Source organism: Opisthocomus hoazin, chromosome 6 (assembly GCF_030867145.1).
Source record: "Opisthocomus hoazin isolate bOpiHoa1 chromosome 6, bOpiHoa1.hap1, whole genome shotgun sequence".
NCBI lineage: Eukaryota > Metazoa > Chordata > Aves > Opisthocomiformes > Opisthocomidae > Opisthocomus > Opisthocomus hoazin.
Genome location: NC_134419.1, coordinates 57,721,047 through 57,738,759, shown reverse-complemented (window position 1 = coordinate 57,738,759; position 17,713 = coordinate 57,721,047). Strand labels below are relative to the sequence as shown.

At 39.3% G+C, this 17,713-nt stretch overlaps 1 protein-coding gene across 3 annotated transcripts in view; it reads left to right on the top strand.

Moving 5' to 3' along the window:
* The window catches only part of PRKG1 (protein kinase cGMP-dependent 1), a 553,253-nt gene that overhangs the window by 71,605 nt on the left and 463,935 nt on the right, over window positions 1-17,713 (top strand). For all 3 annotated transcript variants that reach the window (XM_075423234.1, XM_075423233.1, XM_075423235.1), the window contains exon 2: window positions 1,201-1,367. In XM_075423234.1, the coding sequence (XP_075279349.1) occupies window positions 1,201-1,367 (167 nt within the window). The remainder of the gene's footprint in view (window positions 1-1,200; window positions 1,368-17,713) is intronic.

Below are 17,713 nucleotides of genomic sequence, written 5' to 3'. Positions count from 1 at the left end.
CTGGACTCTGTTCACATTAGCAAATCGCTCACCCCACAGAAGTGGAGCTGCAGAGTGAGAAATGAAGGGCTGGGGACCTGGTGTCCAGCCTGTAGGTGTTTTGGGGGCTGTAGTTTTGGTATAGGTCTAAATTTATCATTCTCAGTTTTTCATTTGCACGCGTTGCTTTAGGAGATTTTTGCAAAATGTTGTGACACGGTGGTTACGCTGCATTAGCAGGTGGATGAAGTTGAACTTGACAGTCTGGCAGGAAGGTTGGAGGGTTCACCTGAGCATGACTCATCATGTAGTGAGCACTCTAGTTGTAGAAATTGAAAGAATATCAGGAGAATCAGGAAAAACATGTCAGTGTTTTTGTTGCACATTTTCTGTCACAACATGACTCTGGCAGAGGCACTTCTAGAGATAGCAGGTTGTATTACATACCTGTCTGGGTAGTCTCCCAAAGAACGCTTGAACTTTGAGTTCTGAAATCTGTATCTTTAGAAAGAACTTCTTCCTTACTCAATTTTACACTTAATAGTCTTTGACTACTAAGAAATCCGGACTTCCAACTGGATTGCATGCTAAATCAAAATTGCCCATGTAATTCTATGCACACTAATACAGCTTTGGAATTTTCCATTTAGTCGTTGAAGAAATCAATTAATAATGGTGTTATTCCTATAACTGGTGCCTCCTTTAGTGAATATAATGGCCTTTGGTATTTGATTAGTACTCAAAGAATCAGTGCAGTATTGTGCTTTTGTGTGCTACAGTTTGTATAATCTGATAGAATATATAGTAAACTAAGTCATAAATCCTTTAAATTCATGTTTGTAAATGTAAGTAACTCCTTTCAAAATGTGAGTAAACTCCTTTCAGTTTTGTTAATGGAAGATATTTCAAGTAGCTGTGTTGTTCTTTGGTGTTATTATATATGTGAAACTTGTAGCTAAAATACGATCTTGCAATCACATGAAATCTATTTTTATATCAATACTGGATGTATCTAAAACTTACTTGCAAAAAATAATTACAAGTTAACATTTCTGTATTTTTTTTTCACTTCTCTGCAGATGGACTTTATCAGATTTTTATGGAAAATTTTGGGTTTTTATTTTTTCAGTGAAATACCCATTGGGGCACTGTGTGGTTGTGCTAAAGTTAATGAGCTTGGCTGATGGACAGGTGGATGAATCTTCTCTTTTTTTGCCGCAGGTCCAAGGAGCTAATAAAGGAAGCGATCCTTGACAATGACTTCATGAAGAATCTGGAACTCTCTCAGATCCAGGAGATAGTGGATTGTATGTATCCAGTGGAGTATGGCAAAGACAGCTGCATCATCAAGGAAGGAGATGTGGGTTCCCTGGTGTATGTCATGGAAGGTACAGTTTAAAAACCTAATTTTTATTTCTTTTTTTCAACACATAGAGAGACGAAAACTTTAAGTCATGGGAGAAATGGTTTCAAAGAAAGAAGTTAAAGACATTGTCGAAATATGGTTGTTTAAAAATTATGTGGACTACTTTTGCCTGGAAAATTGCTGACTAGGTTTGTATGCCTCCCTATATAAAGAAAGAGGGTGAAAGCTGTTAACCTTGCACTGAGATCTGTTGGAATAAACCTCCACTAAATCTAGTTCTTTGGCTTTGAGGCAATACCAGTGGTTTGCTATGTAAAATAGGGACTTAACAGAAAGAATGGTCATGGAAATGGGAAATGACTGTAAAACAAGCAGGCTATGGTCGGGACTCACTACCTTATAGGGCATTGTGAGGACAAGCTTACAGATGCTGATAAAGCACATGGAGCTCTCTGCAGAAGCAACGCATTGCATCACAGAAAATGATGTTTTTCTGTTCTGTGCACAAAAGAAGTGTAGCATCTGCAGTTTAGCATATGTGATTTGTCACAGTATATGTTCTGGAAGGGTTTTGTTTTGTTGGTGGAACACAAGGGCAGTGGATATTGTGCTGTTCTTGGGAGCCATCAAGTTTCTGAAAATCTTTTAATGGGAACAGTGTTGCCAGTGCTCTGCCTCTCCAAAATGTCCTCTGTTTGCATTTTGTATCTTATTGTTTCCAAGTTCTCTAACTCTTCACATGTCAAATTTGGCATATTTTATAGATGTGTTTTCTTTTTAAAGGAAGTACATGTTCACCTGTAGGAGTTACTAAGCTTGATCAAACCTCGTGTCCATCTCCTACAGCATCCTCCTTCTGAGAGTGACTGACAATGAGTTCTGGGGCAAATGTCACTGTTTTAATTCAGCTAATGCAATAAGAAAATTCTCAGTTTCATTTGGTACAATGCAAATGTATGGATGCTTATAAAATTCTTCTTGCTCCTTACCAGAGCCATCTGGTAGACTTATAAGCATTTTTCCTGCATAACACCTAAGAGGAGTGGAGGTTTCTTGCTTGCCCGTATCTTATGAGCAAATATGGTATTTTCTGTATAAGTTGTGTGTTTATATGTATGTGTACATGAGCAAATTCATTTCTTAAATCGTTCTTTTAAATACAAATATTTTCAGGGCTGTAAGCCATCCTTTAAACAAGGTTTCCTGCCAAACTCTTAATGCTGTATAGTTGCAAATGCTCTTCGCTAGTTTCCCAAAACAGCTTAAATATTCTGTCCTTTTAAGGTTAAGTCCTTTCTCAAGGCACAGGTTTAATTCTATCAGTTTTTAATGTTTTTAAATTTTGCAAATTCAAATGCTATTTTGCGTTACGAAGTAGTTAGTAGGGGATGCCAAAGCAAAGTGTATGTTTCCACTCCCAGCATTACATGGAAAGATTTAGGTCTTTCAGTTCTTCATCTGAATACAGAGACTGCTTTGATGAGGTGCAGGATCTGTTCTACTGCTAATAAAAAAACTGCTTTAAAATAATAGTTGAGTTGTTTTCTTTCCGTAGTAAAATGTGAAGGTTTTTCACTGCACAGCTCTGTGCTTGCTTCCCAGAACACCACCACATCAGAGGCATGCTTTTGCTGCACAGCTGGTTTTGGATGTTGCGTTCAATGTTGTCCCTTGATAAACCCCGTAACAACAGGATACCATCAACGTCAGTGTATATTTGTGTCCTGCTCGTCCTCTTCACATTGTCTGGAGAGGATTTTTGGGGGGATTTACTGGCAGACCTGTTCCCACCACAGTTTGGAGTATTGAACATGGCTTGGTACTCACATGACCCTTTATCTGATGCATCTGATGATGATGTACTAGTGCTGTCACTTCTGTGAGTTTACAAGATGTTTCTAATTGTTGGTCCAAACTCTCTCCCTGAATTATTGATTCTTGTCTTCTAAAATAAATGTGTGTCAAAGACATCTTTTGTGTCTTTTGGCCATTTTAGCTTATCCTTGCTCTTCTGGCAGCCCTCTATGTATGAGGGCATGACTTGGCTCTCCCTCAGTCTTCGGTTGGTCTTGTAACTCAATTTAAGATTATTTAGATAGCTCCATAAATATGCATAATGCTTTACAAAACAAAATTATGAAGAGTTTGTAGTCTATGTTTAGACATAATGCAATGAGTGATGGTGAAGTAATGGAAATGGAAGAAGATGTTATCAAATAGGCTGGGTTATGGTTATGAGAACAGGCTCACTAGCTCATTTTGGCATATCATTTCATGTTATCTTGGTCATTAATACCCCTCACTGCTCCCCAGTTATATACTTCATTCTTTACAGAACTCTACTGGAGAAACCCATCTTTATTACTGAGAGGTATTTTATTTTCACAAAAATAAAATAAATGCTGCAAGTGTTTCTTCTGTTAATCCCTCTTTCTTTGCTTACTTGGACTTATAGCCATGATTAATATGAATAGAAGTTACTCAGTGTAGAGAATTTGATAATCAATACGCTTATGCTTTTTTGTAATTTATGATTCAGTGTTTAGATAGACCCTCTTAACAGAAGTCTGAATTATTATTGGTGGTTTCTTTAGACTAATTTTAAATAATAATTCAAGTAAGACGGATTTGGAAGCATCCATCATTTTCACTGTTACTTTCTGCGTTCTTGTTTGCCATGGTGAAGCAGTAGTAGTGTCTGTTTGAATTTGCCCCTCTAGACGTGAGGGCTCTACTAGTCCTAGTGAGACCTTCGTGATTAAGATCCTTGAGTATTTTGATTCTTTGCCATGGATGTTAAAATTCATATGTATGTGACGCTTGTGAAGCTTGGTGAGTCTTAAAAGGCTGGATAATTGTGAGAGTTGACCTCCAAACTTTTTCTTCTTTACTATAGCTTGATGCTTTCTGAAGGTAATTCCACATTTGCTATGTTCCGTGGGTGGGAATGGCTGTAGCAAAGAGTCAGGAAAGAGCTTGACTTCACTTTTCCATGTTCTCTTTGGTTCTATCAGAAAGGTAATTTCATGCTCTCCAATACTGAGTTTACATGGGCAGTCATTTTTATTCATGCTTTTGCCCAACCCTACCCCCACTAGTAGGCTTGACTCTTTCCTCTCCAGTCATGTGCTCCCATGCATGCAATGACTGAGTAAAAACTTGGTATTCTCTGTCCTATTATTCCATGTCTTGCATCAGGTAATTTAAAGTGCCCTCCCTGTTTTTCTGTTTTTTATCAGGAGTGATAGCAGCACTGGTACAAACAGGTTGGACTCTAGAGATGAAAAGTTGGTTAATATAGTGAAACTTGAGAAAAGACTGAGGTAATCTTTCATACAGTCTATTATTCAATCTATTATGTGTTATACCGCAAAGCTGGGCAGAGAGAAATGAAACAGTACAGAAAAATATGAGGATACTGTAAATTGTGATTTAGATGCGGAGAGGAGGAAGCTGAGGGAAATGTTCTTGAAGCAGAAATGGTGAGCTGCTATCAGAGGGAAATCAGAATGAGGTACTGAGTTCAAAAGGAAGATGTTCTCTCTATCTGCAGCATGCTGGATAGAGGCAGGTGTAGAGTTTGAGAGGTAAGAGTGTGCCTTTGGCATGTACCATGCTGCAGCTGGATTGGATTTTGTTCATCAGTCACAACAGGAGGGAAATGCCCATCAGATTGAGGGGTTCTCAACCTATGCACCCTCTGGCCTGAACATGCACTAATCTGGGAACTCGCTTTTAAGGGTGTTTGCATAGAATAGCTCTTAAATTGTGCAAAGCTAAGGGAGATGTGCGCTTAGTCTATCCTCTAAACCCAGTAACTGGTAATACGCTCAGCCTCCTCTAAAAGAGGAGGCTATCCCAGTCCTAGTAGAATTCCCTCTCCTGGGTGTGCATCTGGACTTTTTGCACTGGCCCTGCGTTTCTTGAATCTGAAGAGTTTTGTGCGAAGACTTTGTTTAAAAAAAGAAAAAGAAAAGAAAAAAAAAAAGAAGGAAAAATGTCATCAATCTAACTGGAAACTTCCCTGATTTTCTGGTGGGTTCCTGCATGGGCTTTCATGATTCACAGCCCTGAGGAGCTACAGAATGAGAGTTGTGCTTATTGGAGAGCCCTTCTGTGTTCTTCCCTCTGCCTTGCTGCAGTGAGACAGATTGGGTCCTAGCATGAAAGCCCAAGGATCACTGTTTCTACCAGGTCTGAAGCCTTGGCAGTACTGGTTTCGGCTGAACTTTGGGCTCTGAGCTGCAGTGAGAAAACAAAGCTATCAGTCAAAAGCTGAAACTGAAATTTTTCAGCAGGCAGAATTCCAAGTTTAGGGATGCTTTGCTTTTAGTTTTTTGCTTCTGGGCTGACTCTAGCAGTAGTCTGTGTCTTCCTTTGCCAGATTTCCACCTCTTAGAAAATAAGGGCCCTCAACTTACCTGTTTTCAGACCTTCAGGACTATTGCTGGCCCCACCATGTCCCAGTTCTTACAACACTATATTTCTCTAGCATCATCCTGCTTGTTTACTTAGTTTAGTCACCTGAGTTAACGGAGTCTGATGGGTTTGTGGCATGGACCACTGTAGAAATGCCTTATGTATTGAATGTGGATAGGCAAGGATACGTTTGTTCAGTTAACAGAATTCCTTAGGTTGATGCCAATGTGTTTCTTCTGGAGGGGAGGGAAACACTAGTAGGAGTTACCCACAAAGAGGCACAACCTGAAGGGCTCCATGAAAGGCAAGAGGAGACAGGTGCCAGGTGGGAGAGAATGTGGCATCACAATCAGACCCAAATGAAAAGAGACGCCCTTGTGTCTTTATACCTTAGCTGACCTCAGGCAGGGTTTTTGCTATTTACAGACTGTTCTTTGCATTTTAAATATTTGCCTGTTCCTTAGCAGCAGTGTGTGCATCAGGTATCTGTGTGATCACGGAAGTGATAACACAAACAAGGTCCTATGCCTGTGAAAGACTTCTCGGGACAGAGCCCTTGATTAGGATGTGGAGAGCCATTGGATTTGGGTGGTTATAGCAACCTGCGTTTCCCGAGTAGTGAGTTGCACAAGTTGAGAGTTTCTCTTCCCCTCCAAAGTTTTCCCTTACGCCCTACAGCAAAGAAGCTGATTATTAGGGACTCTTGAGGCAAATGGCACATGTCCGTTTGTCTTGGGTGGCTCTCATGATTTATAGACGAGAAGCAGCAAGGTAGGAACTGGTATTTCATCAGGTTCTGAAATGGTTTGGGGCAGGGAACATCCCTTAATTCCCCTATGTTCATTCAGGAGCAGGAAAATCCCACAATTTCTGCACATGAACTGAACTGGGTAAAGAAATGCCCTTAATCTCTAGCAACACCAAAAAAAATCCCTCATAGCTGTGCTTTGAAGGTGGAAATCAACTTGATTGTGATATAAGCAAGTATTCATTAGGGGCTGAAATTCCTGTGAGCATTAAACATAAAAGCTCTGACTGCCTACAGCAACAGTATTCCTCCAGGCTGGTGAGTCTGGTAGTTAAACAGGGGACGAGTGATGCTGTGGCTTATACATCTGAACTAGTCTATACTGGCACTCTTGACTATGAGTAGAACAATTCTGAGAATAAAATAAAAATAGAAATATTACCTTTGTTATAGGAAAATACATTGCTCCAGGAGTGGTTCAGCAGATTGTGTGTCTTAAAATTAAAGTTTCTTCTAGAGCTGGAAAAGGTTCTTGCTGGTTAATCATATTCAGCCTCTAAAATTAGTACATCACCTCCAGTTTTCTTTAAGGAAAAAAACCCAAACATTTTCCAAGTTCTAGTTTTGCTGGTTTACAATCATTGACTTCTTTGTTGTTATCATTTCTTTGGGCATAACATTTCTAAAATTTTCTGAAAGCACTTAAAAATGTGAAAACCTGGTAAGGTCTCTTTCAGAGAGATACATCTAGATCTGTACTGTGTTGACAGGTTTGAGTTATGTGTGGGTGTCACCTCACACTAATGAGGATAAATGTGATATCCCGCATCTGAAACCAAATGTTTCCTCTTGTTCTCCCTCTCTGTCTGAACCTGTCAACTACAGCATGTCAAAGTTGATGGTTGAATTATGAAAGGGAAAGGTATCAAGAGAGCTGTAGATAAATCAGGTGACAAGGTACAAGTTTTAGGCTGTCATGTGAATAACAGTCATGCCATTATAAACAAACATTCTAATTTTTTTAAAAACTATATTAATAGGTGTAAAGAGTCCTCCTTTTATGTTTGTTGATATTCCCATAAAGTACAAAAGAAATAATAGTGTGAGCCGGGATGGACAGGAAGGTTAAAATCCTTGGATTTTTGTCGCTCATGATTTTGTATTGGCAGTGGGTGCTGTAACATCCACCCTCACTGTTTATCCTTCTGCAAATTAATATTGAGGTTGCACCTCTGCACCATAGCTTCAGAACTTGAGTGAAGAAAAATAACTTCACCAGTACCCTGTGGGCTCCTACTTCTGTAGGCAGGAAAAGGGAAGAAGCAGCTTTTTAAGAACCCATGCTGAGAAACAGCCTACGCTTCCCCCAGCCCTTGTTTTAGTGGTTTTGCTCTCTTCTTTAATTTAATTTAATTTTATTTTTGTCTTCAGTAATGGAGATTTGTCTTTTATTTTTAAAGGAGACTTTTGTTCTTACTTAATTCTTGGTGGCTTCTCCAAAGCAATGAAGTGTCTAATTGTGACTTCCCATGGGAACATGGTTTTTTTTTGGAAGTCCAAGATGTCTTGGGAAGGAATGTATTCCTAGAAACTGCAGGATCTGACAGGATGTCAGACTTGGTGTTGATAAGGGAAGACAAACAAAGTCTCAGTAGCCATTTGAACTACAGAGAGAAATGCAAGAGGCTGTAGAAGACCTCCCATCAGAGGCGGCAGAGCTGTGTGGTCTCAGATGGGTGAAATCCTCGAAGCAATTGATCAGTCTCTGGGGATTTTTGCTGTTGAATCAAAACCAAAGCAGGCATATTGATACTGTCTGTGTTCCTCAAGACATCACCTTGCTGTCTCCTGCGAGTTATCATAGCCTTTACCAAAGTTATGTGATGCTGCAAAATTTTATCATCAATCTATTGGCCAATGCACTTGTTCTCACTTCTGAAGGTGTGCTGGAGTGCATCACCCTTTTCTCTCCCATTTGCTTTTTCCTAACTGTGCGGTTATATGTTTTTTTTTCTTTTCCCTGTAACTGGACAATGATCGCTGCAGACTCTTGGATGCTATGTCCAGTCATCCACAAATATTGTGTCCAATCTGTCTTTGTGTCACCCTCCCTCTGACCCCTCTTTTGTCTCTCTAATGGACTGCTCTCATAAGGATCTGATTTAATAGGACGTAATTGCTCTTCTAGCCCTAGGGTCTTCTGAGTCAGTTCCTTCTCAGGGAAAGGATTTGGTAGGACTAATTCTTCTAAATGAATAAGAAATGGAGAACAGAGACCTGTTTTGGATTTAAGTAAGCTAAATGACTTTGTTCCAAGTGCGAGTTCAGAATAGCAAAATGGGGGCAGTAGTACTGCCACCTTAGTGGAGAGAGTGCATCATGTCTCTTGACCTGCACCACATTTATCTTTATATTGCTGTACACTGTACTTGCAAGACGTCCCTTACCGTATTACAGCCTGCTGCTATTGTCATTGCAAAGTCCAAACACCTGAGCTTCTCCTTGTTGGTATTCACCAACACTGATAGTGGTGATCATTCATCTCAAAGAAAATCATACTGATGGTTTGTTGTTTCTGTTTGGTTTTATTTTTTCCCCAGCTTTGGTGAGAGGATGCTGGTTGGAACAAATTTTATAAACTCTTTAGTCTGTTTTAATTTGTTTAGTCTCTGAGGCTAAGAGTGGGTATGCAGTTTCCGGTTCAGTCAATTCAATCCAGAGACTGAATTCTGCATCTGCCGGGGCGTTTCAGGTCAGTCTCATGCTCTGAGATCGTACCTGGAGAGAAGGAGCTGAGACTGTGCAGGTAGGGATTTGCCTAGCTGCATAGCACATTTTGTCATGTATACCCAAATAGTGTCCTTGCTAAACTTCCTCCAGATTGGTGATTCTTCAGAGCACTGTGAAGTTCCTGCCTTTTTTGTGTAGGACCAGACAGTTCTGAGTGTTCTTTCCAAAGATATTCTTGATAATGTAGCTAGGTCCTCTGATGTACGTTCCCACCTTTCTGCATCTACCAAAGACACTTGGGAAAGTAATAATAGCTGCATCCATTGCAGTCAGGGCTTTTCTGACATAACTGAGGCAGTTCTGCTTCTAAGATTTATTCTGCCTTTCAGTACGAGTGTTTTGGGCCCTACCTGACTCTCCAAACCTCTTCTTGAGGGGTTTGGATATGCCTTCCCAAGGAAACGTTGCAAAAACCAGCATCTCATTGGTGTTAGATGGCTCTTGAGATTGGAGAGCATTTACTCAGTGTCCTGTGTAGGAAGGAATCAATTAGACTTTTATGGCAAAGTGGGATTTTCTGCACAGCATGCCAACAAATCACTGGCCTCTGAAGAACCTGCCTTTCGCAGGACTTACCGTTAGTTTTGTGAAAATGTACTGTGGCAAGTTTCTTCTTTGCAGTCTTCTGTTTAATATTTTTTGCTGGTTTTGCCTTTTTTTTTTTTTTTTTTTGTCTTCTTAATCCTGCTATCATAGAGTTGCGCAAGAGTCAGATCAGGGTTTTTTCCTATGGTTAGAGATACTATTCTACGCTGGAATCTTGCAGCCTTCATGGGTTTCCCATTTGAGTCTTTGTTTTCCCATGGAGATAAGTGGTTTAGTGGTGGTTGCTCCTCTGGGATATTTTCTGTCACACATCAATAATACGTCTCCACATCTCCCATGTCCAATACTGAGACCATTACATGTCAGGGAAAGACCATTTTCTAAGGCTCTCTGGGCTTAAGAGATTCTCTGGGATTGATGTATTCATTCCAAAGATTACCCTACTGCAGAGCAGACTTTATGAAGACCTGCTGGAGAAGGCAAGGGCAGAAATATCAGGTGTCACTCCAGGTGTGCAAGACATCTCACTAGCTGGAACAATCAGTGTTGCAGGGCTTGAATGCCATCCTTTGGGCAATGCATTAAAATGCATTAATGAATTTTTTATGCATTAAAAGAGTATTCCTAGAGCTCCTTGTGATATGAATGTGCATATGGGTCAAAGGAGCAAGCCAGACTCCTTAAAATGTGCTCTTGATACACATGCTCACATCTGACACTGCATCCCATCTATCTCAAGAGTCCTGGGGAAGAGTCTGTAGGGCAGAGGAGTGAAGGGTTGAGATGTCAAAACATTTCTGGTTGCTTCCGTTTCATTACACTCTTACCTTTTGGTTGGCATATCTCTTGAGGATTTCCGTGGAGTTTTGCCCTCCTCCTTTGGAGAAGTTCAGGCGTGTTTTAAACCTGTAGTTGATGCTTTGAGACTGTGTTATATCTAGCCTGAATGTTTGCAAGAAACTTGGTAATGCTACTTTGAGATCTGCTTATCTTTAAGGTAACAATTTTATTATTTTTGACATTGTTTAGTAGTCATACATTTATATCTCTTGCCCATAATTCCAGTCATGCCCCTGACTAGGCATGTGATGAAAAAAGACAAATTAACACATATGTTTATATCAGCTGTGTCTTGACCTACTTGGAAATACTCAGAGCATCTCACTGTAGTTTCTGAAGTCGTATTAATACCCTGAGATTGTGAGTGTACTTAGGACCTGTCAGCATAAGAACAATAAAAAATCTTCCATGACTTGGCAGTTGCATGCTTTTTGTGGCTGCAGCATGAGAACTGGGCATGCCTGACAAATCACTGTAACTTGTGCACTGGATCAAAGAAGCAACTGTATGTTTGCTGCAGCAATCTGGGTCTCCATCTAAATCTCCTTCAGCACTTAACCCAGGGCTTCCTGCATGTTCATAGGTTTTTGTGAACTGTAAGTGTTAGAAGATCTATCAATATAAAGTTGGAGCAGAAACCTGTTTGTTAATCTTTGGGAATTTCTTAACTATTGCTTACAGAAATCGGGCACTATTCCAACTACTTCCTTCTGGAGTTACTACAGTTCATAATGAATTTTAATCTCCCCCCCCCCTTTTTTTTTCATCTGGAAGTCAAAACTGTGGTTATTTATTCATTATAAAAATCCACAAGTATTTCTCACTAAGTATTTTTACGTAAATAGGTAAAGTGTGGGCTTCTCTCTGGCTGCGGTATTGAGAAGGCTTGGGTTTGTAATATTGAGGCCCAGCCTTTGTGAGCACTGTTTAAACTGTTCGTTTCTGTATTTTTCCAAATTTTTATCAACTTAAAACCTGTTTGTAGCAGTCTTCCAGGATCTAATAAATTGAACATTTGGGTGCTGTGTTCATTTAATGTGTTGGTGTTAGAAAGCTTTGTGTATGGCCTGTCTCTTAGAGAAATTGAGTTGCACACTGTTGTTTTCATATACAGGACAACAGAATGCAATTCTTCCACTGTTATCATCTGGTTATTTTAATTTTGCAGTGTCTTAATAATTAACTTTTCTTAGAGTAGTTATTTACTCATACTAGTGATGAAGAAGTAAATGTTTCTTGTACTTATTTCATAAAATGTTCATGAGATGAAATAGGATGTGAAATTATGATGATCACAGTGGCAATGTTTTATAGGCAGTGATTGCTCTCCTGACAGATACAGTGTGATATTTGTTCTGTATAAAGTAATTCTTTTTAAAGCTGCAGAACTAAATCTTAGCACTTTACATGCAAGAAGAACACTAGAGGTGTATAAACATAGTACAGTAATACTGCTGCAACATGTTATAGGGGATATTCTTGCTTATCTTTTCTCCTAAAAATAACTCCAGCCAAACTGCAAGCTGGTATGTATTTTTTGTAATAGTTCATATGAACCTAACAGACTTTATTAGTAAGATTGCTGATTGAAGCAAAACAGAGTTTACAGAAGGAAAGATGATAGTATTTTATATGGGCAGTGGGAACATTCATTGTCACCTGATCTGGGATTTAGGAAGGAAAGCCTGTATAAATCTCACAGGTGTTAGAATATGAGCTTGTGAAGCAGAAATTCAGTCAAACGGTGTTCAGAGAGGAGTAATGCAATACTGTCTGTGACCACTGCCTTGTGACTTGCCTCTCTGCTTGGCTGAGATGCTGTGTGGGGTGGGCAAATACCTATAGCCCACCTGTGCTGATCTTACGTACTGATGTCTTTTTAAAGAACGAACAAACAAACAGAGCCCCAAACCCTCTATAATTTATATTAAGGAATGGCAAGAGCATGTACTGTATTCTAAGGTTATTATTTGATTAAATAATTCCTTTTCAGTAATGAAAACCTAACCTCTGTTTAGTCTAAGCCAATATTGGGGGGGGGGGAGAAAATGCAATCAAAGCTGGGAGCTAATGACTTCAGACCTATCAAACAGAATTTCTTGTAGCTATCTAGATAATATCGTTGTCATCAACCAACTCAGGTTGCTCAAGGTTTTGCCAAACTCTGATCAGTGAAGAGGAGGGACTGTACAGTGTATAATGCCTTTGTATGAATGCTGCCAAGCACCTGAATAGCTGAGTCTTGTATCTCCGTCCCCATTCAAGTCCTGCTGTCAGCACAAGTTTTTCCCTCTTAGATTTAGATGAGACGACTGCTGACAGGTTCTTAAGCAATGCTGTAAAAGTTTTACTGTCAAGATAATCTCAAAATATTTTCATTTTCAAAATGAATGCCCAGCTTTTTTCGGGATCTGCTCGTATTCACAGTGAGTTAATACTCTTTCCATTTTGTTCATCATTAACTTAGCTTCTCTGAATGTAAAGTTCCTGGTCTCTTTGCAGTGTAGTATTGAACAAGACTGGAGCAGATTTAACAAAAGCTCTAGTCTTCATTGCTAGGGAGGAGTATTCAAAGTTTATCAAATAGATACATTGTTCTGTAAATGCATTCATACAACCTGGTTCATCTGCAGGCAGCCAAATATTCACCTTCTCTGCTTCAGGGAAGAAAATGCATGGGTGTAACCTCTTTAAAACGATTCCCGCTGTATGGGTAAACATAATGAATGTATATATATTTTTTTTCCCCACATAAGATCATAGTTGATGTTCTATTTATTTGTGTATTTCTCAGCAGTTATACAAAGACTGCTTTGTCGTTAAGAGGTTTTTATTTACAAAATGAGTTGGTGAGATAAAGCCTCATTCATTTTATTAATAGCAGCTGAAAAGGGAGGCACAAATGTCTTTCTTGTCTCCCCCACTGTTCCATGATTCACTTTTATTGAAACTCCCACAAATGAAATGTAAAATAAAAGGACTTTTCATCATAATAGTATATATGAAAGTGCCTGGATTTTGACCTTTGTTTCTGCCCATTGAAATACGTGGCTATATCATTTAGTCTGTGTGTGCAGATAGAAAGACTCTAGTGTTAGCAATCCATACTAATATTAAAGGAACATTAGAGACAAAGTGTTCCCTTTTGTTAGACTTGATTCACTTTGGATTGCTTGTTTACTTTGAAAGCTGATATACAAAAAAAAAAAAAAAAAAAAAAATCAAACCATGGGAGTCCCATGCCCTTTCTCACTGCTCTAGGTTGTGTGAAGAGAGCTCAAAATAAACAATTTGAGGAAAAGGAAGGAGAGAAAGGCTTCCTGCTTCTTGTTTTAAGTGGAAAGTCAGGTCATTTCTACCTTGTAAGATTTTTTTTTTTAAATTTTTTTTTTTTGATCTGTAGTGGAAAATGAGAGAGCGAAAACAGGAAAACTGAGAAAGAAAGGGACTTCTAGTCCATAGACATCCCAGGTCTGTTGTACTCTAATTGGAAAGTGCACCACACAGATCAGTTGAAATGGAGATGAAGTTGTTTTAAGCTGTCTTGGTGACCCTCTGCTTGATGGCGCGCCAGCTCAGCCTCTTGAACCCAATCTCTGGTTTATATTTGCCATGTACAACACTGAGTGCTCAAGAAAACTTCTTGGAAGGGTAAAGTGTTGCAAACACCGCCACTTTTAGCTCTGCAGTGGTGCCAGATGTTCTGGGTTTGATACAAGTCATGACTTAGTCATCGCTGTTTCATGCAGCAGTGGGTGAGATGGGGAAATCCGATAGCATTCGGTCTTGGTAAGACACACAGGCAAAATTTCTCAAATATCCATGTTCTTTAAATGCTTCACCTTGGCTGAACATCTTTGCCCCAGGGGAAATTCAGGTGAGATTTCTTCTCTCTCCTCTTATCAGTGGGAGAAAAACTCCCACAGATTTGTGTGGTCAAGGCTCTCTGCAGACCAGAAGTTTGACAGGGAGAAATCTGAGAATAAGTAAGAAACAAGGGAATAAAGCCAAGGATGTGGGGAGATTTTTTGATCACATTGTTCAGCAAAGTTTTCTTATTTTTCTTTTGGTTTAATATGTTGGTCCTGATCTCAAACTTCTGTGTAGCCCTTGCAGATGAGTTTTGGGGAAAAATGAGAATTTTGCTCTTGAGAGACAAGTCTTTAAGATACCAAAATGTTAGACCAATGTTTGCACTGTATTGTTCTAAAATAATGGAAATGACAGTGTGTCCCGGCAGCTACTATTCCTAGCACAGCTAGGCACAGATGATAATTAAGTGCAGTTTGAATATGTAGGAATTTAAGATTGAAAAATAATAAAAATAAGATGTTTGCCATCCTTGTGCTAAATATTTTTATAACCTCTTGGTTCTGACTGGAAACAGCTATTTTGTGAAATGACTAGAACATGAAGTAACACTGGGTAGGCTTTCTTATATTATAAATAAAAGCAGCAGCTGAGGTTTGAGATGATGCAGATCTCGAAAAGCAATAATCCTGTTGTAGTTATGCAGTCACATCCTTCCAGCAGAAATCCACGAGGGACTGTTTATTGCTGCTGAAATGATATAAACTCTTATCTTGAAATAGGAGAAAACTTTGAAGTGATTTTCTGACTGGACTGTGGGATTTTTCTTTTTTTTATCTGGTAATGATGTATAACTTCACAGGTTTCTTAATCATATTTTGTGTTGCCTCTTGTTCTTGACCTCCTTCCACGTCTTTTCTGTCGTTTGCTCTTGGGGGAGAAATGAGAGGTCCAGAAGCTCGTAAAAGGACTTTTTTCATAACTAGGTGAAATCTTGGTTAAATGAGCTTCTTCAGGACTTTGAGCCCCCAAAATTGTGTTCTTTGCCATGTCTTCTTGTGGTGGTTGTTTCTGTTGGAAAAGTGAAGTCGTTATAATATTGATGAAAGATCTTCAGTGGGAAATAAAGAAATGCCTGTGGCAAAGCCTTGCTAACTTCACCGATGCATAATGGTGAGTAACTTGTGAGTATGATTGCAGACATCCCTGGGAAAATATTCCTAAGGATCATGGGGTGATTTTTGCCCTTAAACCTGTTAGGTTTCCAGTGATCCATTGAGGTTTGTAGTATTCCATGGGGTAAATGCTCCACAGTGGCTGAGAAACTGTTAGGTCCCAGTATATACTTTTATTAAAGCTGAGTGGTCAACATGCCCTAAAATGACAAGTATCTCCAGAGATCTCTTTTAAACACTGGATTCCTGTGTTAGAATTTGGGCTGAACTAAATCCATGGAACATTTTTTAACCAAGGAATGTGTTTGTTCCCAGTCGATACAAGAGAAGAAGAGAAGGAGGTGTCCTTGTTCGTTTGGAGGAAACAACTGTACCTCACGCATGATGGATGAAAAGAAGTTTATTTTCTGCTTTTCATCAGCAGCTCCTGCTTGTTATCATATTTCAGCTATCTTGTTTTCCTTCTTGGAAAAAACAAGCCTTTTTCACAGACCCCACTTAGGTGAAAATATTCAACACTGCAGAACTACGCTTGCTCATAACTGCTGCTTGGAGCATAATTTATTTCCTAGTTGCGTGCTTTGTTGGCTGAACAAATTGTGATCATCAGGGAATTGAAGCATTGGGTTTTCTTGGGTGCTTTTGGTGGTGTTTGGGAAGACCTAAGTGCAGGGGAGTGCCGAGATGTCCCAGCAGCTTTGTGGGCTGCTTTGCTTCTTTAAATTTTAAGATAACTTAAGAAAATTAAGATAATGATTAAGGTAATCTCAGTTTTCTATCTTACTTTTGCAAAACAAATGTGTCTCTCAAAATAAGCAGGGCTATGTTTTCTTGGTGGAAACACACTGGGCAGAAGGTTCGGAAATCTAAGAGCCAAGTGTGTATCCTCAGTCACTTCTATTTTTTTCAGAAGTCTAGAAAATGTGGGACCTCAAAGTACATACTTGGCAGTGACTGTTCCTCATACTGGGGAAACTGTAGCATCTGTCTTTTCTGATTTGTAATTGTGTGTGACAGATCAGTGGGATTGAAAGGACAGATGATGGGTCAGAGCCCTTGTCTTGCTGCAGGGTAACTAAGGCTTCTGCCAAGGTAGCACAAGGGTTTGCGGGGGGACTATTGCTAGTGCTTTCTTTTCTCTGCAGGTGGTGATGGTTGTCATCAGAAGGTTTTTTGCCAGATTTTCCTGAAACCTTGCCACCAATATGTTTGGGATCTGGTTCTTAACAGTTTCTGTCACTAGATTATCTGCAAGGAAAACCTAAAAACCCTGTCTTGCTAATCTTTTTGAAGGTACCATTAAGCTACTTATCACTCTTACTTCCTTCTAGATTTGTTTCTCAGTACCGTAGTTGAGCGATTACTATATATTAGCATTCGGAGCCAGGTCCTCGGGTGACATAAACTGGCACAGTCCCATCTGTTGGTGAGCTGCCATCTCCATGCTCTAGGAATCTGGTCCCATTCTTTTAATGTTGGTATTTACCATAGTAAGATGATCACTAAATTAAAGCTTTGCTTAGTGTTTTGTCCTCAAATAACGCAGCCTAAGAGTAGTATGAAAGCTTATGCCAAAGCAAAACAAAAAATGCTTATAGTAAATGAAAGTTAGTGGGAGTGAATGTACTGTAGAATAGTACATTTATATGTGGACTATCAGAAATGATTTTTTGATGCTAATCAGGTGAAGTCAGTATGAAGTAGAAAGGGTTTATTAAGTTAAGCAACAAGATAAATGACATTCCTTAGGGTGATTAATGTCTAAACAGGTTAAGGGTTAAAAACTCTTGCCGGGCTTTTGTTAACCCCAAGTAAGTGACAAGAATGATACATTTTATAACATAGTTTTAATTTTCCAATATTTATGGGTTGTAATTGGCACTAAGTAGGCATTTTCCATAAATCTTGCATTGTATTGCAGTGCACAGAAAAGAGGTGTACTGGAGGCTTATTTCACTGTCTTCAGATTTGTTATATGCTGTATTCACAATATTACGCAGATCAGCTGTCAGACTGTGGGATATCCGAGTTAAGAATTGC